This window comes from Rhea americana, unplaced genomic scaffold, assembly GCF_003343005.1.
Source record: "Rhea americana isolate MKP2758 unplaced genomic scaffold, rheAme1 scaffold_18, whole genome shotgun sequence".
In the NCBI taxonomy this organism is placed as follows: domain Eukaryota; kingdom Metazoa; phylum Chordata; class Aves; order Rheiformes; family Rheidae; genus Rhea; species Rhea americana.
In genome coordinates this window covers 1,608,017-1,634,633 of record NW_028185927.1, presented here as the reverse complement: position 1 = coordinate 1,634,633, position 26,617 = coordinate 1,608,017, and the positions used below count along the sequence as shown (strand labels likewise).

General features: G+C 35.4%; 1 protein-coding gene across 1 annotated transcript in view; it reads left to right on the top strand.

Annotated features, from left to right (window-relative positions):
* NOVA1 (NOVA alternative splicing regulator 1) overlaps positions 1-26,617 on the top strand; it is a 150,648-nt gene that overhangs the window by 121,502 nt on the left and 2,529 nt on the right. Inside the window, exon 5 of the mRNA XM_085301810.1 lies at positions 26,074-26,617. This exon is cut by the window's right edge and continues 2,529 nt beyond it. Coding sequence (XP_085157936.1) covers positions 26,074-26,617 — 544 coding nt within the window. The remainder of the gene's footprint in view (positions 1-26,073) is intronic.

Here is a 26,617-nt window from a genome sequence, read left to right as displayed (position 1 = left end):
ATAACATAGGGGCATATTTAAATAGTGTATGTAATAAAAAAGAATTAGAAATGAAAATGGTGAAGAATGAAATAATGTTAAGTCTCTTTAAAACGTATTAAACACATCTAACTAAGTTTAACTCATGTCTTATTTTTAAATGCATATACTTTTAGTAGTATTTTAATCTCACTTATATATTTGTCTTTTAACTGGAGAAAGCATGTCCAGTTCATCATGTCTGCAGATCATCACACTGTTTATCTTTTTTCCTTACTTACGGAAATTTTTAAAGTTACTTCATACCATGCTTTTAGAATAGATTCATGCTTAATAAATGCCTTTTTTCTTTTTTTTTTTTTTTTTTTAATAAGATTTGCTGTTGAACTTAATGTAGTTTTCTTCTAATAATGTATGTTTGGTATGTGTTAACAATTTTAGCACCTAATCTGTTTAAGTTAGTTGAATGATTCTATCAGATCTTGCACAATTAGATGTAATACCAGAAAAGTTTTCCTTGCACAGGCTAATTTTCCCTTGAGGTTATCCTTGCTATTAATTAGTGATTCTCTGATATTTTGTGAACTCCTTAGAATTTGTGGATCCTATAAATAACCAATTTAACATACAGCAGGACACAAGCATATTAAAACAATAYCATATTTTTGATCAACACATGGCAATTTGTTGAAAGGGCTATCTAGTACAGCATGTAATCAAATTTAGGGAAAAATTGTTCAGAAGAGCTGTTAAGAGAACTAGATGCTGTGACATTCCCCACTTTAATTTGAAAGCTTTCTGCATCAACCTTCTTCCAGTCCAGCAATGGTTGTTTGGCTTCATCATCACACGACAGAAGAAATCTTTGCAGATAGCTAGACTTAAAATATAAACGCTCTGTTCGGGACTTATTCCTGCTTTCTTAATTTTATTATTTTGTGTGTTTTAATCAGAAGGTTTTGAAAATGTTGAGCCCATATGTCTTTTTTTTAAAATACTCTCATTGTTTTTTTCTTTCTGTATCTTTTTTCCCTCCACTTTGTTTTTTTTTTTTTTTTTTATGCAAGTTTAGCCTAATCATCGTTATTGAGGAAAAAAGGAAAAAATGCTTTTATTTAACAAGAAATACTATTTCTGGTGTGTTGTTTAGTTAGCATCAGAAGTATTTGCTTTGTATCTGTTCTATGAATTTTGAATTATCAAAATTCTAATGTAACATACAAAAATAACTTTAACAGATAAAAATAGTTTATTGATTTTTCTATTAAGCCTTTTCCATGAGAATTTTTTCAAATGATTTAGCTAAATATTCAAACTTAATGAAAAGTATGTATGCATCGTGTCTTGCCCATATTCTGCATTACATCTAATACATTTTATTCATARCCTCTTTTCAATTCAGTGCTTATACAAATAATCAAGACCTCCTTTGGACGGCATTAAAAATGTATAAATGAAGAAGACTATTGAGTTCCTTAAGTGACTTTAGGAACTGCGTTTATCGTTAGCACTTAATATTCATATTAGTTTATAATTATTTTATCCCTCCTAGTATTTCCTAGTGGCTTGTAACCACTTCAGCAGGAAGCATAGCACAAGATAAGGCAATTTAGGCTTTTCTGTTCGTTCTGGTGATAAGTGGCGTAGCTGGCAATTGTTCCTAGGCTCCAGCAGTGATTAACATTCAGCACCAGTATATCGACGAGCATCTGCACTGCGGCTGTCACACGAAAATAGGTTCCAGCACGGTAATCTCAAACCTGTCGGTAGTCGTGTAAGTAACCRGTGGGAGAGACTTAGAGAACAAAACAAATGTTTATTTTGATGTACAACTGTGTAAGATGATTCTTAACTGAGGAAAAGTATTCAGTTACGTGTATTGTCACAAAAATATTAGGTAAAGATAACGTGAAGGAGCTTACTTAAGTGGACAGAAGCCAGGAAATTTAGTGTTAAGATTGAAGATAAATTCACAATACACCATGTTGGGCATATATAGTAGCTTATCAGACCTGATCGTTCAATTTTCTATAACATTTCAGTTGGGTCAAGACTTTATTTTGAAGATTACATTGAAGATTAATAGGGTGATTAGGAACGGTCTGAGTAACACTTGATGCCGGGGAAAAAAAATGGTTGCTGTGCCAGTGGGCTTTTCAGGTTGGGTGGAGGACTCGCCGTGAGTCGTTGCAGTTAGAGGAGCGTGGAGGCTCCGTGGGGATGAGCTCCCTCCTGGCGCCGTGATCCCTCCCGGTGTGCTTTTCACCGCGCGGGAGAAGGGGCTCTGCCAGCAGAGGTCTGGGGAAGCTAGGCAGGAAATCGGGCTTGTGTTATTAGCTCTTCCTTTTAATGGTTGTTTTTTCCTCCATCCAGCTGATGCCGTGCCCCCTTTTCAGGGCAATTGCAACTTTAGTTGAATTGTCGCTTTTCAGAAAAACAGACAAACAAAAAAACAGTGTTCATGAAGCTGCTTAYCTTATGATTCTCAGGAATAAGCAGGTAGTCTCTAAAACATCTTATACAGTGAAAGAAACAGTTCCTTCACAACTGTTCCTGTGCTGTGTTAATAGAATTGCCATGGATACAACAGAAACCTACAAACTTTAAGTGTCCTTTTCCTTTAGTTTTGTATTCCAGAAAGCTATATATCTGCCAATGCTATGTTAAAAATAAATGTCTTTTTTGTTTCTGCACTAGAACTCCCATGGCCATTTGTCCACGTTAAAAATCCATGCACAGCGAACTTCCAGGAGGGAGAAAAGAACCAGAGATGTGATAGAATCAGGGCCACTATTTCAGATAACTTTCTTTCCTGTCTGCCTCTCCCTGCAAAGACCAAACCAATCTTCCTGTACCCTTAGCATGAGAACTTCAGTGTTTCCTCCTTGTGAACTTTGTCAGCTTTGCTTGTAATGGAAACACTGACATACAGTGGAAAAACTGTATTGCTATAATGGATGCCCCTTAAAATGGCAGAATATAGCTTTACTTTTATTTACCGGAAGAAGGAGATCAATTTTACTTTTCAGCAGTACCCTTCAAGTGGGAAATTCATCTCAAAGTGATGACTACCACCATAAACATCATATAGAACAAGCTGGATTTTGCTCTCTAGTAGCTTTTGAAGATAAGAGCTTTAATATTTACTCTAACTGATAGTAGATAGACAAGAATTTTTATAATTAAACTTGTTAAATACTGTTTTCCTTTGTTTACAGTATTTTTTTTTCCTTCTTACCTATTTTACTGATGCCAATATTATTTCAGAGGGAAAACCACAAATGATATAAGACTAGACTGGATATTTCTTYGTCCAGTGCAATCCCAAATGCAACACAAAAAGCAGTGCAGAAAAAATTTGTGCACAATAAGGGATTCTGGTATCAATGAGATTGATACTAGTGCTGACTTTTACTAGGAGCTGTAAAAAAATTAAAGGTCAAATCTCATGTTCCCACTTACAGGTGAGTCAGGGCAGTGCTGTGTAGGAGGAGTCCTGTTCCCTTCCTTCATTAATTTGTATAGGCTTAAGCTTGGTAATGTAATAGGAACTATCATCACAAACTTTGTCTCATTAGTTACTATTTACTATATAAGCTTTCTTCTATTTAAAGATTTTTTTACAGGCACTATTTTGAATGCCATTTAAATTTTTATCATTATATCCAATATTTTGTATCTTTACTGTTACGGTTGAAACTCAATTTTATCGTATACTGTAGTGTAATGACAATTCTGTGGAGTGCAAATTGGTTCAGGCCTTGTCCATTCAGTCCTCAACGTTTACTATTTTTTGGAGTATATCTTTGCCATCTGATTGCTAAAATATATATACTTTTAACATTTTATGTGATGAGACTGAKCCAATTTTGTGGGTACCTCCTACATCCAATACTACATCACGGACCTGTGACAGCTACCATCCTGAGAGTAGGAGTCTTTAATTTCAGCTTATATTAACTATTTATTTTGTGCAAAGCATTTAGCAGTGGAATATAACAGTACATGTGTAACTAGAAATTGGGGGATTGGTTGAATGCCTATAAATTGTAAGCATTCGATATTATTGTTACAGAGTTTTGGTATCAAAGATAATAGGTCTTATCCTAGTTTTCAAATAATTCAGCAGTACCATACCTTCTAAATATTGACTTTAGCATATTTTTTGGTTTTCTAACTTCTTAATAAAATAATAATTTTTATAAGTATCTTACTGACATCTTCAATTTTTTTAAAAAATATTTTTCCAAATTTATTTTTGCTCCCTAAAAATTCTGGTTGAGCTGAGTGGTCTTTCTCTTTCAAACTTTAAAAAACTGTCTTTCCCTGTATGTAAAGTGACTTGCAGAAGTATAATCTTTTACTTTCTGATAGAGAGGGTAAGTCTGAAAATAAATACTGTGAAACAGTCTCTAAAGCACACTCACAGCTTTAAAGAGTTGATGAGCTCATCTCCTCTCACTTATACTTTGTATCTAGTTTGTTGTAGGAGATGGAAGAAAATTAGGAAAGAAAACTTTATTTTAGTTTTCTATTATCATTAGGACATGGACTTTGAAATTTTGTACCATACCAAATTTGTAATGGTTGAGTCTTTGTCAATATTCTAATCTTGAAATTCAAACAGTGAATTTTAATGAACATGTCAGGATACTAGATAGCTATTTTAGGTCATCAAAATACTATCTCCCTTTGCTTTTGACAGTTTGATGTGAAGAATATTTAAGATGTTCTGTTTCTGGTATTTTAACTGCAATATTCATCTCATTTTAATTCCACAGTTTTAATGTCATTTCTTACAGTGGTATTGGGAAAAAAAAAAGTGTTCTCTTTTTAGCTCTTGTTATAGATTGACTGATGCTGGACATATCATTTGATCTTTCCAAACCTCAATTCCATATACTTAAAGGCAAAGTTAATACAAAATTGTTCAGCATCCTGATAGGAGGTGCTGTGGAAGTTTGGAACACTTGTTACTGTGATTTACATGTTGGTTAGAGTTGGTAGGTGGGGCAGAAGTGTGAGGAACAATGTGATAATGGTATGAACTTTAGCCTGATGTTTGGGGGAATAGAGTTGATGAAATAGACTGTATTTTGCAAAATAAGCACTTTATTTTGCATATTTTGTACTGACATTTTTTCTGGAAGGTCTTCAAACTTAGGGTATACTTTCGTCTTGTACAGAAAAAAATCCATCACATAGTTTTTCACAATAGCATATCTTTCTGGTTAAGTCTCAGTGAGGACTTCAACTTCAGTTTTAGCAGTTATTCCACATTGTGAGCTTTTTTTATTTTTCTATACCTAGAGACCTAACTTACTATTGGTACCATGGAGTTACCCAGTGATAATTTTGACTCTCCATTGAACATTAAGCATAGTGACAAGGTCAAATGAATATGCCTACACTTGTTGGAAAAAACACCTCTCTCTTTGTAGTGTGAAAAGTGCCTTAATATTCCATATGTATAGGTAATCTTATGGATTGTTAATTCATAACTCTAAAGTGGCCTTTTTGTTTCAGTTTAGTAAGATGGGAGATTACCTTTTCTGTTCGCACGTTGCCTGTGGCGTACTGTGGATAGTAGGCAATGAATAATGTTTGAGATAACATATCTAGAAAAGGCTAGTGAGAATTATTCCCTGTTCGAGTGAGAGAATTCGAGTAGAGCTTCCAGGGCTTCAAAGTTAAGCTACTGTTTTTGCTTTCTTGCTACTGTTGGGTTGAAAGACTTCATTTCCTGACTAAACAGTGACTGACTGTAGACATTTTTTCCTGCTTCTTAGATTAATTCATGGCTTTTGTTTTGTTATATTGATTTCTTTTATAGTATGATCACTCTTTGTTTTTATTTTGCAAAACCAGAGGTCGCCAGTTGTGCCTTTGCTTGTAGTGTCTGCTTAAACAGTTACGGATTAAGGTAGCATTTTTGGATACTATATTGATGCATTAAATTTAAAAATATGGTAGGCAAATCAGAATAATTTTTTACTTTCTTTTTATCTGCCCCCTCGATAAGTAGGTAAATCTTAGTGTTCATATTGCTTTACATTGGCTTACTTGTCTGCTCTCCTCTCCTCTCTCCCATGACAGAGCAATTTAGGGCTAACTGTCTGTTGTTCCTTTCTGGATATTGAGAAAATGTTATCAAGGGCTGTCATGAGACTTGGGGAATGATGTAGCTTCACTGCAAAGTTTTTGAACGCGGTTTGTGTATCATTCATGTGATGTCATGAATAACCTGGCAGTTGTAAGTCCTGTAAGTACAAATATGATTCCACACGTGGATTTTCTGTTTGCTTTGATTTTATGCTTGGACACAATTAGAATCAGCTGGCTTCCTGCTTCAGCCCCTCTTCAAAATGATACACCTTCTCAGTACAATCGGCATCATTACCGCCTTTCCTATTAAAGTCGATAAACTTAACTGTCTTAAATAAATCAGTTTCTCCCATGTTTTGAATTCTGGTGATTGGGCTGGATTTGTTCTTTCTAAYAGACAAAAATGAGAACAAAAAAGAAGAAATGCATACAAAAGTAAAGCTTGAGAAATGGTGAAAAACAGCGAGCCCATAGTACTTCATTTCTTTGTTAGGCTGGTAGGCACAGAACAGCRTTTAACAGGATATTACATGGTCACCCTTGTTGTTGATTTAGGAAGACTTAACCTATCATCAATTTTAATCCTTAGTTTAATCAGTAGTTTTAAATCTTATTAAAAGGAGTCAATAAAAGTAGAATTTTGGAAACATACTATCTAAAATGGTTTAGTAAGCATTTTATAACTTTTATGTAGTATGACTTTGGGAGAAAATTAAAGCTTGGTTCTGATCTCATTAAATTATTTTTAAATCAGTGTTACTTCTGAGTCCTCTGTGAACATGCTGAGCTTTAGGTGAAATGTGATCATTACACAATCCAGTACACTTACAATTTGTGTCTGGTTTAAYGTATAGTTTAGATAGGGTTTGTAAATCCCAGTATTCACTTGAAAACCTTTGAGAGTGAACATGTAAAAAGACAATGTTTTCTGGATTTCATCGATTTTGCATTAGACTTCTATGGCTATCTTATTTAGGTTGCTGAGGGGTTAAAAAGTATTTCATTGTGATTAAAGATCTTTTAGAACTATGTTACATCATTTAAGGATATCCTTAGATATGCTATGTGGGTTTGGGCATCTTTCCATGTCCTTGTACTAAGGAAAAGCTCTATCTGCTTATGAAAAAGGATTAATAGAACCATAAAACCTGAAGAATACATGTTCTTCTCTTTGTCAAAGTACAGTAAAGGTCTTCTAATACTCTGTGCAAATAATTCTTTAATCTTTTAATTTTCTTTTATTCCAAGAATACTTTTTTCCAATGCAAAATGAAAATGAATAGCATGTTATAAAGTGCCAAATATTTCCGTGTTTAAATTCCATCTCATGTAAGCTAGAGTAAAGTTGGCAGCCTATAACTCTGCTAACCAGGATTATCTTTCACTTCTAGTCCCTCATATTCAGATTGGGTGACATTGTTTCGTTCAGGACTAGTATTGGGAGAAAAAGCTGCCCATATTCCTAGGTACAAAGTCACTTGATGACTTGCTACTTGAGGAAACCAGACAAAGCAGAATGTCAGAGCAATTTCCAGAAGGCAAATGTGGATGACTTTATTGCCTCTTTCTGCAGTGTACCATCGCAGTCACATGAACACCAGACTCTTAAGTTTTCAACTATGCAGAATTTAATGTAACAGCTCCTAGTGAGTTCAGCTGTTACGTGGTCTGGAGTTTTATGAGACTCTAGAAAGTGACAGCTACATTAGAGAACTTAGTGTCGTACTAGGATAGATCCTGTATGGCACAGAGTACAGAGAAAAAAATGCAGTACCACATTTTCTGACATAACAGAGATGAGTAGTGTTATGCCCAGCCTCATTATGGAGTTTCTTCATGGAGAGAATACCATGCAATGGGCATGTAATAGTTGATTATTTTTTGGGAGGGGCATCTAATTTGGGGAAACACTATCACTTTTGCAAGCTGCTTGTAGGGATAGTGCATTGCTGCACTTTCCGAGAGACTGTGTGCCAGATTTGTCCTCTGCCTTTTGCATGCTCTTGCATCAGACAGTGATAGATCACAGCTAGCTGTGAGACACTCAGAAATGAAAATAGGTGTCTGCCTGACTTGAATAGAAAAGGAGGTTATTTTTTGTGTACRGATCAAAAAAGGTGATGGTAGACTCACTGCACTGTAGGGAATAAGAAGTGGGGATTTTTACCCTTTCCGGAGTTGAGGTGTGTATGTTGAGATCTTTGCCTACCATCCAGGACTTTCTTACTCAGATACAGTATTTTCCCCTATTTAATTTTCACTGCATTTTTTTGGTTTGGTTTGATTTTTGTGAAAATAAATTAGACTTCCTACAGGTGTTAACAGTTACTCTGAGGCATAACTTGCAAACAGTGTATCAGTGGGAAGACTGTGACCATAGACTGTAATAAGCCCAGCAGCTGAGTCYTCTGTTACACGTAAAGCAAAAATTATGTTTTCTACATTGTACTAAAATTTCTTGAGAACACCTTGCAGATAATTGGTCACAAGTRCTCCAAATGTACTAGTTGTTTCTGAACAGCCAGTTATAATTTTGCTTTCAATAGAAACATTTTAATATTCTGTTCAGAGATGACTATGAATATAACTTCCTCATGCTTTGTATCTATTTTCCTATCAATGATTTCATTGCATTTTATAAAATTTTAAGTGAAATATTTTCTAACTTTAAAAATAGTTTATTGTATATTTTAATAGTAAATTCTTTTTAAAAAGAAGTTTCTTTAGATTTTCTGTGCTTCCTAACACAATGCACAACGCTTTCAAATGATAAGTAATTAATACTCTATAACTGCCWTTTCTACCTCCTTTTCATTACTGTGTTGTATTGACAGTCAAATATATTTGGTCCATCAGTTTTTAGAAGTACACAGTTTGGAAAATGTATATCATGCTTGCTAATACTCTCTTTCAAATATTTAAATTACACAGTTACCTCGGCTTTAAGGTTAAAATAATCTTTTGGTCGTTATAGGCTTGTGTTCTGCAAATGCTAGAGAAGGTATTGCACGTGAAGTACTTTACCATTCTCAGAAAGTTTTTTTCACAATTTGGCTGCAGTTGGCTTAGAGCGGGACGTGCCCGGGCTGTTAAGGGAATTCAGGTACACTTCTGTAGAGGAGCAGCGATCCGGACGACACTGTGAGATGCCAGCATGACATTACAGTTGCCTCCCAGTGATATAATTTTGCTATTTTGTCGTTTAGTCTGGGGGTGCAGAGTGACTACAGGTTGTATGGTCTCAAACGACACCTCTGCAAATGCAGACGTAGAGATGACTGTCTTTCTTCCTTTTTCTCACATTATTCAGTGATTAATACAAAAATGCAATTCTATACACCCAATTAGTCATTCATTTGAACTTAGAACCTGTTATTTGGATGGGGTTAGAAAAGGATGCTTTAAATATCTATTTATTTAAAGTTTCTGAAAGCCTCCAGTTTAGCAGTTTCTACAGCACTGTAAATATTTCTGATACATTATTTCCATGCTTTTAAAGCTTTTTATGGTTGTTGTTTTTGTTCACTTAACCCAAATCMTAAATGCAGTAAGAATAGTTTGATCCATTTTGTTTTCTTAATAGTGATTGTAATAATTGTCATCCTAAATTAGCATCTGCCCCCTACCCGTGAGATACTGAAATGCAGTYTCCATTTAAGCTCTTTTAAAGTGTTATTGCTTTATGAAATAAAATTGGTTTATGGAATAGATTAAGCTCTGATTAATGACATTCTTTAATAAAGAGTATTGAAGCAGAATAGAATTCCTTACAGATCTTCTGCAGACCAATGCTCATACATAATTGAGGCAGAAAAAAGAAACCAAGTCAAAAGATATGCCAATCTTTGAAGACTATTATTGATCATTAAAATATTTAGTGAAAAGCTATGTAAATGTTGTATTAAAACAGCATTATCACGTCCTGTTTCAGAAACAGAATGAAATAATATAATTAACTTTTTGTTAAAGACATTTTGCAGATTAGATTTCACTTATATCTGAATTGTTAAGAGGCATTCTGTTTTTTATAAATCCATTCTTAGTTATGTCAAAGTAATCAGATAATTCATATTATACTTTACGTGTACATTTGCAGTGAAGGTTGATTGGCTGAACAACACAATGTGTGTGTATACACCGATGGCTGTGCTTACTGCGTACAGATTTTAAGTGTATTGTGAATTATGTTTACCTTACATTAATATAACACATCTAAATAAAAGCAGAGATGACAGCTTTGATGGAATGAAAGTTATTTTTAGAACTCTGAATTTAAGAATTTAATTTAGAAATTACTAATGCCAATATATTATGTATATTTTATATGTAAATATTTTTGAATGTGGAGATACCTTTCTATTGGATTTATTTTAAATAAGGAGCCTGGTTACAAAACTTGAGCTATAAAATGCCTTAGCTACAGATATTCTTACTACAGTTGATATTGCATAAAAGTAATTATACTCTATATACTCTATAGCCTGTGTACTATTCTGGACTTGCTATTCAAACACACATAACAATAACTTAAATATAATATGCTATTATAAGAAGCTAACTGAATACACCACTTATGAAATACAAAATTTTTTCTACTCTTCATTGTCCTACAATTTACACTGCTAATTCCAGAARCCTTTCTCTTTGGCCTGCCTGAATTTAATTTTGGTAGGAAGAGAAATACATCAATAAAAATGAAACAAAAGTGTATAAATTTGTCAATTGAACCAGGGAGGGCCCATCAAAATCAGTGATTTTGAAAACCAAAATGAACATTTCAAAAACAAAAGAATGTTTTCAGTTGAAATGTAATTTATTTCTACAATTGAAATCATAAAGCTTATTGCTGGCAGTAAGATTGCCTAATAATATAAATTAGAATGAAAGCTTTCTGAGTTGATAAATAATTTCTAGTACATATATTGAGCTCTGTCTGAAAAAGAGTCCTTGGCTTACTGTAGCAAACTTCACAGTCAACAAGCATTTGTTTATAGGGAAATATTTATTATGAAATCTAAACTGGTTAGTAAGTCTGATTTCCTCACTTCTTTCTCTGATATTGAGGCAGTTCTTTGTGTTATTTTAATTTTTTTCATATTTATTATTATGTTTTCTCTCTAAGAAAATGAAAAAAATCTTACTTTGCTGAAGCTGAAAAACATGAATATACTGTGCATAGGAATGCATAGGAGTAGAGGTCAGGACAAGAGGTAAAAAAAAAAAAAAAAACTTTTCAGAGTAACTTTAAAAAAAGAAATAAGATATAAATCGAATACTGGAGTATGCTAACTCTAGGTTTATTCTTAGAAAGCTATTTTTACACGTTAATGCACACACATAATTACACATGCTTAATCTGGTATAAAAATAGCCGATATATAATGTGTAAATACAGCCTTAAATAACAGTTGTGCCCCACAGTATTTGGTAAATAGCCCCCCCCCTCCCCCCATTTGCAAGTTTCCACCAGCTGAATATCTAGGCAAAATTATTAGCATTATTAAATTATTAAAAGCCTATCTATATTCAGTTATTGACTGTGCCTAGCTTTTTTAATGCTTGATTAAACCTGGAAAGTTGTTACTTTCTTTTCTATCTCCTACGTATACATTGTTTTCCATAATGAAATCTGGCTTCCCAAATTCCCCATATGGAGGAATATMGCGCAGAGTATGGATGTATGGAGACGGTACGTTCTGCAAAAATTAAAACAGAAAACGTACGTGTAAATTAGGCTCAGACGTATCATCTGGATGAATGCCAGGCGCCAAGCCCGCCCTGCCCTAGGCGCCAGGGGGGATGTGTTTCCCTAGGCCGGCAGCCGGGTGTTAACGTGCTGCTCCGCGCCGGCTCCGCTCCCGTGTCGGAGAGCGCGCCGTGTCGGAGAGCGCGCCGGCGGCCTCCGTGCTCGTAGGCGCCTGGAGGAGACTCCTTCGGCTACGTAGCGCTGCTGTTCAGTCCAGCGTGCTTACCGAGTTTGAAGACATCCACCCGTTAATGAAACCGAACCCTGTTTCCAGTACGAGTCTCCTAATTACAATTTTTATGACCTAAAGAGGTATGCATATTTAGATGTTTTATCTCTAGCTATCCTTTACTTATTTCCTCCTAAGAAAACAATACTTGAATTAATCTCTGAAGTTGTCTTCCTGAGAAGCATTGAGTAGTTCTTGCTGTCCAAAATGCTTTTCTTATATATATATATATATATATATATATATATATATTTAAGCAATAGTCCACACAAAAAGGGTCAAATCTCAGCTGCTGTTCATTTGCAAATCAGGGTGCAAAGTAGCCAATAAAATTAGGGATTCTAGCCCTTGATACCACTAAAATCTAGATGGACCCGATACCTTTTGCTTAAGTCAGATTGGTTGTCATTTTTCACTGTTCTCACAGTGGATAACATGAACCTCCTCGTGCTGCGGAACAGCAGACCGGCCTGCTGCTGGAAGGTGTGCCAACAGGATTTGGTTAAATGTCCGAGTGTTTCGGATATTCTCAGCAGCCCGGACGGCTCTGGGAAGCTAGACGGAACAAGCTGTAGGTCAGAGCGTAGATAAAGCAGCTCTTTTTTTTTCCACTGGGCAGAGACCTTAATGGGGTGAGCCCCGAGGCATTAATTCACATGTGTCTCCCCCTTTCTTCTTTTGCTGAAAAGAGTAGAGATCGGTGTAATTAACCCAGGGTTGTAATTAGAAATAATGTACAAGAGATGTGAAGGTTTATTATTATTTTATTGCCTATAAAAATCCAAGAGTGTTCATTTAGATGCAGTGCATTCATTTTCTGTCATCTATATTTGTTGCTGTTTGCCACAGTCATTACAGTAATAAATGTAGCAAGTAATTTATCATTCCACCGTGTTTACTTTATGCATATTGGTTGTAGATGATATTATAGGATTTATCTTTCATTTTACCTTATAATTTTGTGGTCTGCAAGTAAAGAGCACGTGCAAAATAGGTGCAAGCTTATGTTAGGACTGCAGTACTCATCAGTAATCCTCTGTGGTGCTCTTTCCTTATTTCCTATTTCTATATGTGTAACTAAATGTAGACTAAATAAAACAGACTGCTCTCAGTGAAAAGCCGTATTATTAATATCACTTAATGTTGTTAAGTTACGAGCCAGGTGCAGAAATTTGAGTTGAAAGACAAGGTTGGAGAAAGTCTTGAAATAATTCTGTAGCAGAGCGGGGTTTTGCTTCTTCCGAGGCCTGGTACTGCGGAGAGCCTCTGTGCGCTGTCGTGCGCTCGCGCGGCCTTACTGCAGCCGTGAGCCTCTGAGAGGCGCTGGGGCTGGGGGGGCGCCGGCGCCGCGCTTTTCTCCCTCCATACTGTTTTTAGAACCGKCTGAATTGTGAACAAACGATTTAAAGAGGCGCTGCTAAACATGTAGCTTCTGGGCTCTCTAGCTGTTCTGGAGCTGTTTGCTTCACGCTAAATGTGATGACTTGGTTACTTCTACGCAGAAACAGTACTACAGAGTCATATATACAAATTCTTGGGGTTTGGGGTTTGTTTAATGTATTTTCTTTTCTCTAAGCTTTAGCATCAAGGCGTATTTCAGTGGAAGCAGTAATAAGCATTTTCCTTTGTTTCCTTTTCTTGTTTCTAACTGTGTGCCTAGCTAGGTGTTGTGAGTACTTAACATCATCCTCCTTTTAAACACTATTCAGTCCTGCCATCTTACTGTGTTTTTATGTCTGAGGGAAGACTGACGTTTACTAAATGGAATAAGTGAGTCATGAGATAATTTATATTTACATTACTCCTAGTAAAATATTTTCTCATTACAATTCAGTGAGTAAACCTGACGAGGTACCACTGGACCTTCTTTTTCATGTTATAATAATTTTCATCAATGGACTTTGAGAAGGAATAAGTTTTTGCACAGAGGAATCATTTCCCTGATCAGCAATTCGTAAATTCTTTGTGTTACAAGTTTCCAAAGGACACGTTCAGGCAAACGGACATGGGCATGCAGTCTTAATTCAGAATTGGCAAAGAATATCGTCCTTGGAAGTTTTTAAATGAGTGCTGGTTTTTTATTATCCAAGTAAATGGTCTGATTTTCATGATTGCTGAATATACAGCATGCTTTTTGGATTAAGATACTAAAGTAAGCTTTTAGGTATCTAACTTTAAGTATGCATTTTTTTAAAAAAATATGGTTCACTTCTTTCACGGCAAAGAATATTTCTAGAGTTCTGGAAAGGGAAGTGCAGCTTTTTCCTTACCAGCTGTCTCCTTCTATCCATAAGAACTGTCTTTTTCAAACACCTGTCTCGCTTAATTGAGAATCCAGTTGTAGATATCAAACACTAAACCAGTAATAGTTTTCCATGCCAGTGAGCCACTTAATGTACTGAGAGATCAAGGCCTCCCACAGACAGTGCTCATCAGTAGAACTGTGGATTGGTTCATTAGCGAAGTCATCTTTGTCTAAATTTGCACCTACTCGTTATAAATACTAATATATAGATACAACTGTCCTCTATAAGTAGTAGTTACAAAATATTGATATTATTACCTGAACACAGTAAAGGAAAAGTGAAGTCAGATAAATACTGAAGGAGGTACAAGTGTAGTTGCTTTTTTTACTACACAGGACAGAAATTAAAATATTTGATAAATAATACAAATATTAGGTTAAAAATAGTTTAAAACCCTCCTTTTCTTAAATAGCAAGTAAATTCAGTGCTGTGTCCAGCAAAACACTCTTGAGGTGGACGTGGATCAGTGATACCGGGCTCTGGTTCCTCGTGTTAACAGTACTGACTGGCTGAACATCTACCTCTTCTCTGTGCTTTCCCAGCTGCGGTGGTGTGGTGTATCACAGCTGCAGTGTATTCCCTTGACTCTCTAATCTGTTTCCCCCCCTAATTCCCCTCCTCCTACTTCTCCATCCATCCCATCTGGAGCTGTGTTTTTCATCACAGAGATTGTCTTCCTAATATTCAGGATTAAATTTTGCTGCTTTTAAACAATTAGTATCAAAACAGCTTTACTTAGGAGATTCTTACTGGTGTCTTGTGTCTCAAAAAATAACTTCCGTGATCAGTTGAAAGTTGAATTGAGGGAACTCTTCAAGAATATTAATATTCTTTGTTAAAAAAAAAATATGCAAATGTAGGGTTTTTTATTGTTACTAGAGAAACAATCGAAGTTTCTTACATCTTAACAGTAATGATATTTATCTCTATACTGACAAGCTCCAAGCAAAGCTCAGAGGAAACAACTGCTGCAAGGTCCTAAAATCTGTATGAGCTTTGGCAAACTGAAGTGATTAAAATCTAGATGTTTTCCATCAGCCATCACTCAAAACTGAACTACATTTTGTAGAATTTTTCACAATAGGACAAAAATTGTTTTTTTAAAAAAGGTGTATTTCTCCATTAATTTTTCCCACAAGATGATCTCAGGGAGCTTTGAGAAAGAAGCTTACCTTTTTTGATAGATTTTACAAATCCTGCTTTTCCATACCGTAAAACTGAAATCATTCTGCTCAATCATAGTCTTTCCACAGGTTGAAAAGGGAGGCCTCCTGCAGATAGACAGTGTGTAGATTGTGAGCTTACATTTTGTTTTGAATGCATTAAGAATCTTGTAGAAATCAGTTGTTGCATATATGCTTATATACACTAAGGTAAAGCCATATATACTAGACACAGATTAATGTTGACAAAGCATATTGAAGGTACTGCACAGTAACTTAGACTGTAATTTTGATCTACAGTTAATTTATTCATCAAACACATCACATTTCTTAAACTTTAATATTGATGCACAGAATTCATTGTCCCCCATATTGCTGTTAATAGAAAAGTTTGTCGTGAACCATCTTAAGCAAGGAAGATGTATTACTTACAAGTTTAGCAGCGTAACATTTCATTTCCGGACTTACTGTCTCTAAAACTTTTTTTGCTAATTCTTTTATACATATATGTATTTCCCCAATAAAAATAAAATAAATCTGTTAGTGTCCTTTTCTCCTGTCTAGTCCTATAGCTAAATAGATTCATTTTAAAAAGCAGTTTTCAGAGATGTTTACTCTCTTTACAAAAAACAATGGAGTTCTGGAATGTGGTTTTGTTTTGAATTCAGATTTAAATCCTAAACAAATTTGAATGAAGTTTGCTATGCCATTAAAATATGCTTTAATCTGAGCAGCAGTGTCAGAGGATGAATGCCACAATGTATTTCTGAGATCCTATTTTAAGACTTCTGTGCTTTCAAATTCCAGTCAGCTTCATTGAAAAGTGCCATTGGCACAACACTGTCGAGTTTGCTTTGCACACATCTACTTTTCCATCTTTTCCTCAGACTTGAATTAAGTGCAACAATTAGCCCATATAATTTTCTGTATACATTTGTTTTAGAAGCACATTGTCATGTATTTTAGCCACATATTTCCAGATTTAATACTGAAAATTGGGCAGTATATGTAATGAGTATCTGCGAGGTACTGTGATGTTTAATGTTACGTATTTAACTTGAAAATTCTTACTCTAGTCAAAAGCTTACTTAAGAAAACTGCTAGGGCTCTTTTAGTCTTGCAGATCCACAGCCACGTGGAAAAGTTTGGAAACCTGCATCTTCCTGAAATCAATGGAAAATGAGTTCCTAAGTATCTGTACATCTAGGCAGTCAAACATCACTCCAAGATTTACTATTAACACCGTCTGATCTCGTGCATGTTTCAAGCAATAGGATTTCTCCCAGTGATGGCTTTCATCAAGTGTTAGACTTCTGGTCAAAATTCAGCATCTCAGTCAGAACATGTTTATACCTGCTGTTTAAAGCTCATGGATACAACTTTTTAAGTTTTATCCTGAGAAGCGGAGAAGTGTTCTTGTAGTTCTTGTACCCATCTTCTTTTGACCTTAATATACTTCCTGAAGGCAATCAGTTTGCAGTGCATCGTTGGGCAATGGGTTAAAAGCCACGAGCCAACAGCCAAACTAACACCTATAGTTTTTGTGACTAGGAAAGCGTAGAGAAAGAGATGCAGCACCGGTGCTTCCAGCAACTTATAGGAAGCTTGGTTCTGTCTGAAATCTGGAGCAAGTTTTATGAGATTTTGAGTTAAAACCTGTCTAATGCAAACTAGTGGGAGTTTTCCTGGTAACGTCAGTGAGACATAGATTTGTTTCTGAAAGAGTATACATTATCTACTTTTTTTCTAGATTATTTTGTGTTGAGAAGTGTATTTCCAGCAATTCCAGTAATGATATTACATTATAATTACATGGTGTCTTTCAGTCAAAAGCATCCCAAATTACTGTACTCAATAATACTGTAAATATTTATTCTTTTGTGAAACCCATCCTTATCTGTGTGAAATGTTTGCAGGTGTTCACAGAACACTATGCAATGAATTAGTTGAAAGAGGAAAAGAAAGATAAAATTGCAGGGAGATTTTAGATAAGGGGGAAAAAAAAGCTATTTTGAATTTAGCTGGAGAAGAGAATTAACATTCTGCTGTCCCTGGACACTGAAAGTGTCCAGTCTTTACTGGCCAGAGCAGTTAGCATTTCTGTTTTTAAAAAAAGATGTTTCATTTGAACAAAAACATCATCAGTATAAATGATTAGTTTTCTGTATAATCTACGTATTCTGCAGCAGAGTAAAAATCTGTGGGTTTTTGGGCTGTTGTATAATTCAATATGTAACCAGCTCATTTTTTTCTTTTTTAATTATGAAAAAATGAAAAGTATAAATGAAGCTACTCAAAATACATTACACATCCCTGCAAATGTAATTTGAAACTCATGAAACATTAATGTATGAAATAGGGAATGTTGTTTCTATGCTACACAGAAAAAAATTAGAAAAGTTAAGTTTCTTCCATATGTTATTAAAGCTATGTATCATGTAGGATTCTGTTTCTTCCACTTGTACACATTTGGATTGTGTTTTCATGAGGAAGAAGAAACTACACATAGACTTTTGTGTCTGGATATGTGTGTGTGTAAATTTTATGCAATAGTTTGTTCAGAACTGGATAATCTCATAAAATTAACCACAAGTGTAAATGTTTTAATAACTCTACTTTCTCCATATAGAACTTGCGTATGCTCACACTTGGTAAAAACTGGTTTTGAGAAAAGGTGCCCTTCCCACTTAGGAGTTAGGGCCCACACACACGCTCGGAGAGAACCGCAGCTAAAGCAGGGACTACAGCGACCAGAGGGGTTTTTTGGTTTTGTTTTTGGTTTGGTTTGTTTTGTTTTTTTTTTTTTTTTGTTAGTCATGATTTGCTGATTCCTTGCTGTGAGAATTTTTCATTCTAAATTAGAACTTCAGCTAAAAAGATCAAAGCAATATCTTCATACCAAGTGGGCAGAAACATGTTGAAGGTGGTAACTAAGCGAGCGGTAGGTTCTTTTCTCAGTCTCCCAAAGAGTTAAGGCTGAATATAAAACACTGATTGAAAAATGCTCAAGAATTAAGCCAAAGCAGCAATTTGCGCAAAAAAATCCATATACATTCTTTCCTCCTAGTAAATCTTTCTCCAACTTAGTTCGAAGCCTCTTGATTTCGGATATAAATAATTCTGAGCATTTAAATTGAAATTAGGTTTGTATTATATGAGAGTTACTAGAACTAAAATGAAATAATGCCCTTGAGAAATGCTGCTTCAGCTGAGAGGTGGTCTGGGAGCTGGAACAAAGTGAACACTGGTGATAAATGGCAGAGGAGGAATCAGACAGCCTAATTGGAACAGTTTATAATGTGTTTTCATATGTTCTTAGGTTAAACTCCTGCTGCACTGTGCTGGCACGTACAAATAAATATTTTAGGTTATCTGTTTGCACTGTCACTTTAATTTATCATATTTTTAATAATCCAGTATGATTATACCTTGAGTAAGACTTCTTCTATTTGCAATATTTATTTTTGGTGGATTAATTTAACTTAGAGTCAACTGAGAAGAAATAGTAGTTATGATGGCAAAAATATCACAAAGAGGAAATATAGAGAAGTAAGAAAATGAAATTCATCTTGCAATAATTGGAGGTAAAATAAAATACTACAAATATACGTGGTTCTTGTGAGGGAAGAAAAATCTCAGGAGCATGGACATGGCCAGAAAAAAAAAGTACATTATATTGAGGAGCAATGCAGTTAATCTCTTCCTATAATGCAGTTGCACTTGTTTCACAGAATATTTGTTTCAGATCTAGACATCATTTTATCAAAAGAGATGAAGAAGCTGAAATAGATAAAAGTAAACAGGGAAAGAATACTAATTTACGATCTAGGTTTAAAGCTGATTTTTTCAAAACCTCTTCTCTCTTTATGGGTGTCTGCTTATATTTGTGCATAAATATCAGATAGTCTGCAAGCACGGTCCCTACATTCCTTTTAGTTGCTCTTGGACTGAGCAAGCAGGAATTTTAGTGTGGCACACCTCTGAAAAAAATATATATATCTCACCATATGTACATATGGAACCCAGCCCGGAGCTACTGCACTCGGTGAGAGACGTTTCGGTACTTCTGCGTACAGTCCTTACGTATACGCAGTCAGCAGGGATTTGCTGCATGAACCTGTGCTCTGTTTTAACCGCGAAGCTGAGTCTGATTTGAACAAACACCTCCTGTCCAAAGGAGGCCGGTGTTTCTGCCTGTAGCGTGCACAGGGTGACTTGAGCGTAGCCACGACCGCTCAGTAGCTCGTTCTGCCTTGCTGAGAGAATTGTACCTGGCACGTACAGGGTACCCTGGGTTTGCAGCTTGCCAGGGGTTTCCGAGAGTTGCCCAGTGCCGTGGAGCACGGCAGTAAGTTCTAAGCAGCTGAAGTGCGGGTGTCCTCTTGCCTGTGACACGTTCCTTAATTGTTTCCCTGCCTGACTCCAGTTGGCTTCTGTCACATCCTCTGTTGACCCTAATTTCATCCCAAATTTTCATCATGCTGGCACTCTGGTTTAAGGATGGATGGCACAGGACTACTCTCACACCAGTACGAGCCTACTGTAGTAGTGTGTGTAGCCTGCCACCACCAAGAGCAATGATGAACGGCTCTTACTCCTCATTGACTGTTGCCTGCAGGAACTTGTACTTACCGAATTCCCTCTCATCAACTCCGAGCCTATAGTCAGGTGAGCAGCTAAAACACAGACAGCGTGAAATTTTGAGAGGTACGGGATCCAGAGGCAATGTGGTGTTTAAAGGAATTGATGAGTGCAGAAGACAGGCAAAGAAGATAAAATGCATAAATTTAAATAGTTTTAAGGGAATAAAGATCATTTGTTTTAGGGAGAGTATGATGTGGAATCATGTCAAATTAGGATGAATTTGTCAGGTTAGATAGCGCCTGCTTTGTAAAGATGTATCTCTGTTAAGAGAAGATAGAATAATATAACACACATGGTTGAAAGGTTTAATAGCAATGAAAAAAACTATTAGAGAAGATTCATTACATGAGTTATAATTAAACTTAATGAAGTTAAAATAAGAGAAAAAGGAAAATCAAAACTGAATAGCAGTTAAAACCTTCTTGCTTCATTAATTTCTATATATTCAGAAAAAAATCTGTGAGGTGGAAGAAACAGAGGATGATGCAATAAAATCATTGCCATCTTGTTTTTATTTTTTTCCAAGTTGTGATAGCATTTCATGTGATATTTTTCTTGTGTAATTTAATGCTACCCTATGTCACATAGAGCATGTAAAGCTTTAGGCAAAGCAATGTTTTTGGCCTCCTTTGCTATTTGCACACTAATTGGCATAACAACCTCATTTCATCAAGTGCTAATTCTTGTCATCCAGCCAGTCAGCTTGTATTTCATCCTCGTACTTCTTTTGTCAGGTAAATGCTGTGTATTAGCTGGGTGGCACAGAGGTTACTACAGCTTGTACTTGCCATCTCTTCACCTCCAAATTCTGAGAGAAGTGAGAACATAACCGGAAGGCTTGTCATCAGAGGTGAAGGACAAGGGAATAGGAATAAGAAGAGTTAAAGGGTTGGGAATCTTGCTGTAGGCAGTTGGAGGTGTTTACCTGAGAAGAGTAGGAGTGAGGACTGGGGAGACAAGACACGAGCTTAAAGTGTCCATAGTGCAGCTCACGCTGATCTTCATTCTGCTCCCCGTGAAGGTATTTTGCCTGTGTTGGTACACACTCACTGCTGCTCAGTGCAAATTCTGTCCGTGCAGCTTAAGGGAGAGGATGTGCTGTACAGGATGGATGCACTGAACATCTGGTGTTCTGCAGTAGATGCTGTTCAGCTCCCAGAACTGAGCCAGAGCTTTTAGTTTGGTGGATTAGTGGACTCATGTAGGAGATGCTGACATGATAGCTGTGTGCAGCATGGGGTTATGCAAGTAGGTCATCAATAAAAGGGAATAGCTGATACAGAGTTAAGTCTAGGATTTTGCCTGTGAAAGGGTGAATGTGAGCCAATATTGGTGAGTTAAAGCAATTTGAATTGTGTCCTCAGGACATAATAGCTGGGATCCTTCAAGTACTGGTCATCTTCCTCTGAAGTGCAGGTTTTCATCGAATCTCTGCTGACTTCATTGGGAACTGAAGGCAATAAACTGCTCTCAGGATTGAGCCCTTCATACACACCATAGTTTCTTAGACTGCTGCAAATACTGTATTTGTTAAGGTTTTTAAAAACACAATAATGTCTCATGGAAAATTTATGCAATAAAACGATTTTCTTTTATTTCTATTATATTTGGATCCCCTTGGGGGAGAGAAGTATTTTACCCTTTGAGCATGATTTTGACCTCGTTTACACTAATGTAAATACTACCAGTGTGATGCCCGTGGAAATAACTGATTTGCTTTCTGAGTAAGCAAAAGCTGAGATTGCGACCCTTATTTTTTATAAAATCCACTTTGCATGACTGGAAGTTAAATATTTTTAAAGCAGGTTGTGGTTCAGGTAACAAAACCAAATAGATAGTCTTTGCTTTTCAATAACTGTCCATATCACAGTCTTTGAAATCAAGAATGTTACTGTATCTTTTCATACCTGCTAACTATTGTGACCTTAAGAATGTTAAGCATCAACAGGAAAGAAAAAGTTTATATTTTATATCTGCATTAATTCATTTCTACTGGTATGTAGAAGAGCATGCCCTATTATGTAAGATACAGTACTAGTATATAACACAGCCAGTGTTTGCCTCAAAGAGTATTTCAATATCTAAGCCAAGGAAAATCAACTGAATACAAGTAAAAGTGAAGAATTACAAATTAATAGCAAGATTAATATGACTTAAATTAAACAAAATCCTAAATATGTGTAAGTAAGTTTTTAACTGAATTATCTCCATTTTGAAATAATATTTTCAAGCAATGATAGTAAATATAGACATTTTAAATTTGAATATCTCAGAATAATGGAAATCTTGCCTTTCATTTTGGCAAAAACAAAATTTTACTTATGTTTGAACCAAAATACATAAAGATGTATTTATGTTCTGTTAAAAATGAATTTTGATTGTAATATATTTTCTCTGAGATCTTAGTATAACACAGATTGTGCATATTAGCTAATGTATTTTTAATATAGGTATCTTTATTTCTGAAAAACGGAGTATATGTTAATTGGTGAACTATCCAACCAGCGAAGTTTGTATTTTAAAGGATAATAATGGCATATCCTTGTGTTAAAACAATTTAACAGGATTGTAAATTAAAACACACAATCTGTTATTCTAAAAAAGATATGTAGGAAAAGTGTGGGTTTTTTAACCTCAGAAGCAGGCAAACATATAATTTATTTAGTAAATGCCAGGTTTGTTTTCCAAAATGCATCATAATTTTAATGTTGTTCATATTACCGAGTCCAAAAAAAAAAAAAAATCTAAATAAGGGCAGAGTGGATGCGTAGGGGAAAGAGGTTGTTGTTTATTTTTCCTCTGATTAGCTATGTAATTTTGTCGGACAACCAGAGCTTTTACTGGTGAACAAAATAAATCTTTGTGATACCAAGTGAGGAAAGGGATAACTTATTAGAAAAATCTTTCTTTTTGCATTCAGGGCTTTCTCTTCTTAATTTTATAGCTAAATTAAACCATTATTCCTCTTTTATTACTATTACTCCTTTAGAGAAATCCTAGATATTGTACTGACCTGGACTTTTGCGTGTGTCACGTGTGTAGCTGTGCTATCACATACATAACAGTGCTGTCCTAAAGGTAAGCGCTCAGTTTACTTCTGCGATCGTATGCACGGTCGCTTAGCAGAGCGTCTCCAGAGCCTTGCGCCGCTGATCCCGCCGTCTCCCGAGTGAGCCCGGGTTCCCTTTCGGATTCAACTGGAGGTGCTGCACTAGAATTTAGAAAGACAATTACAAACTTGCTATATGGAAATTGGTAGCACGCAGTTTCTAGGAAACCGCTATATACTTTTTTTCAGAAAAAGTTACTGCCTTTTTTACTGCCACGTTTGGAAGAAAATAAAATACTTTAAGAATATTTGTATCCAAGTGAAACTTATAATCCAAAATGAAACTAACTAAAATATCAAGGCTAGGTAAATAGGTGCAAATAGCAGTACTACAAAAAATAAGTACCTCTGTAGTGGACTAAGTTCAGATTTCTTAAGAATTCTAAAGTATAATTTATTGAAAAATGCAGAAATTATTTTAAATAAAATCAAATGCTTTATTAAGTCACTTGTTTTAGGGGTGTTAAAAAAATCCAAAACACTGACAGCTAAAACAGTAAATGTGCCCACTCAATCACTCAACTTAATTCACACTCTTAGCTTCAGTAATCAAAGTTCTATGAAAGACTTCTGCTATTTTTCTCTAATTTTGTTTGGAATATGAATTTTCTATTTATTTTTTTTTCCCAAATCCATCATCTGTTTTCATACATTCTTATGTTCTTAAGTTCTTACGTTATACTCCTCACTCTGGTAGGTGACTGCCTTATCAGAACCATGCACATTGGTTATAATACCTAGCAGGATCTGGCAAGTTAAAATTGTTAAAATCTCCCAAAGAAGCTGTATGTTCTAAATCACTGCAGTCAGGTAAGTGTTTTGTATAGCATGTGGCACAAAACCCTAATCTTCAAAGCTGTGCCACGCACCAAAAGATTAAAAGTTTTACTGAATTTCTTGCCTGACTCTGTACTGCAGCAAGGTAACTGTATTTCTGGACAGTTTAAAAAAAATTACAAAATATATATTTATTTAGCACAAATCTGAGCGTTTGTAATATTTGCAAAAGCAAATCCAGAATTGCTTCCCTGTTTTGCTGATGGGAAAACCAAGTCTTCTTAAAAAAAAAAAAAAAAAAAATCTCATTCAAGATCTCCAAATAGAAAAATAGAACAAGCTGCATTTTAAAATGACAATGAAACTCTATGACTTAAAAATGTGTATGTACACACTGAACTGTTTTGTATTTTGATTACTAAGATTATTTAGCATATGGATGGACAAAGGATTTTTTCAAAACCATACTTTTATGTAACCTTTAGAGTAAGTCAGAACCTAACATTTGTGGTTATTTTATTTCATAGATCATGTTTGGAGGTCAAGGAATTTGATGAATGATATTCTAAAGCGACTAAGAATTTAATAGCAGCTGTAAAATAGTTCAGTGTAAAATGCAATATGGTAGGTTAAAATTTTTAATGTACACGCTGCTGGAAAACCTTTCCCAACTTTAAGCGCATTGGATTTTCAATCCAATGTTATGACACTGTCATAACAACTGGAAAGACTAGAAACAGCTTATATTTCCACAGCATGCGTTTTTATTTGTAATTAGCTGCTTGACTTTACAATAAGGTGGCAACATGAGAATGTTACAAATACTATTTTTAATTCTATTTTGTATTGACTTGTTGCTGAGATTTTAGATGGCACATTTTGATGAAAAGATTGACGAATTGGAAAACATTATACCCAAATATATAGTCCGTGAAACCAGGATGAATGGATATCAGTATGCTACTAGAAATTGTTTCTTTGTGAAGATAAAATGTCACATTAATTCAACATCATGAGACAGATGGTACATTAGAACTTTCAAAGATGTTTGTAAAATGCGTATAGAAAAAAAGCTAAAAAAAGTAATGTATCAATGTTGAATTTTTATCTTGAGTGTCATTCTTCACTCACAGAAATGAGTGAATGAGGAATAAAGCTGCTGACACTAATGAAATTGTATCAGTTTGAAACTTGTTTAAACAAAGAAATGCAGGATTTCTAGGGAAATACCTTTCATTTGAAGATATTTCATTAGAGCTGATAGCATGTACAAATGCCATATTTTGTTCTTTCAAAATCTTCAACAACTAGAGTCCCTGTCTCTGCTGCACTTCGTTCGCATAGGCTGAATAATACACTGTAGCACATAATAAATTTCTATATACTGATGTAGCTGATGTGTTGAACAATCAGGATCACGTCCAGTTCAAGACCAACTGTATTATCCATCTGCACTAAACCATACTTGCTTTAGCCAAGTGTTGTTGTAGTTATATTATTATTATTATTATTATTATTATTATTATTATTATGTTATTATTATTATTACCACTACTACTACTATAGATGTTCTAAAGGAAAAGAATTTCAGGCAGGTTTTATCTAAAAAGTTGGGTTGCTACATTATCCTGGAAGGAGAGGAACTGGATGAAAACACTCACTTTGATCCAGTCTAAGATAATCTTTCCACACTAGTATAATATCTGCTTTTGTTTAACTTTTGGATCTGAAACTTGCTAAGCTGAAGGTAGTGTATTGTGTGGAAGATAGATATTGATAAATATGCTTTTCCTGTTACTTTGTCTTTGTTTCTTTGTATGGTACATCCGAAACAGACACAATGCATTAAAAAACGTGATCAGCTGTATTTCTTTTTAAGAATTTTCTTTTACCTTTTCTTTTAAAAAATAACTAATTTGCTTCATTTTTTTCCTTCCTTTTATAGGGTAGCAAAATATGATAGCATTTATGCACAAAGCAGAAGTATTATTTATATATATTTTTTTTAATTACAGGTAAAGATTATAGTTCCCAACAGCACAGCAGGTCTGATAATAGGGAAGGGAGGTGCTACAGTGAAGGCTATAATGGAGCAGTCAGGGGCTTGGGTGCAGCTTTCCCAGAAACCTGATGGGATCAACTTGCAAGAGAGGGTTGTCACTGTGAGTGGAGAACCTGAACAAAACCGAAAAGCTGTTGAACTTATCATCCAGAAGATACAAGAGGATCCACAGAGTGGCAGCTGTCTCAATATCAGTTATGCCAATGTCACAGGTCCAGTGGCCAATTCCAATCCAACCGGATCTCCTTATGCAAACACTGCTGAAGTGTTACCAACTGCTGCAGCTGCTGCAGGGCTATTAGGACATGCTAACCTTGCTGGAGTGGCAGCCTTTCCAGCAGTTTTATCTGGCTTCACAGGCAATGACCTGGTGGCCATCACCTCTGCACTTAATACGTTAGCCAGCTATGGATATAATCTCAATACATTAGGTTTAGGCCTAAGTCAGGCAGCAGCTACAGGGGCTTTGGCTGCAGCAGCTGCCAGTGCCAACCCAG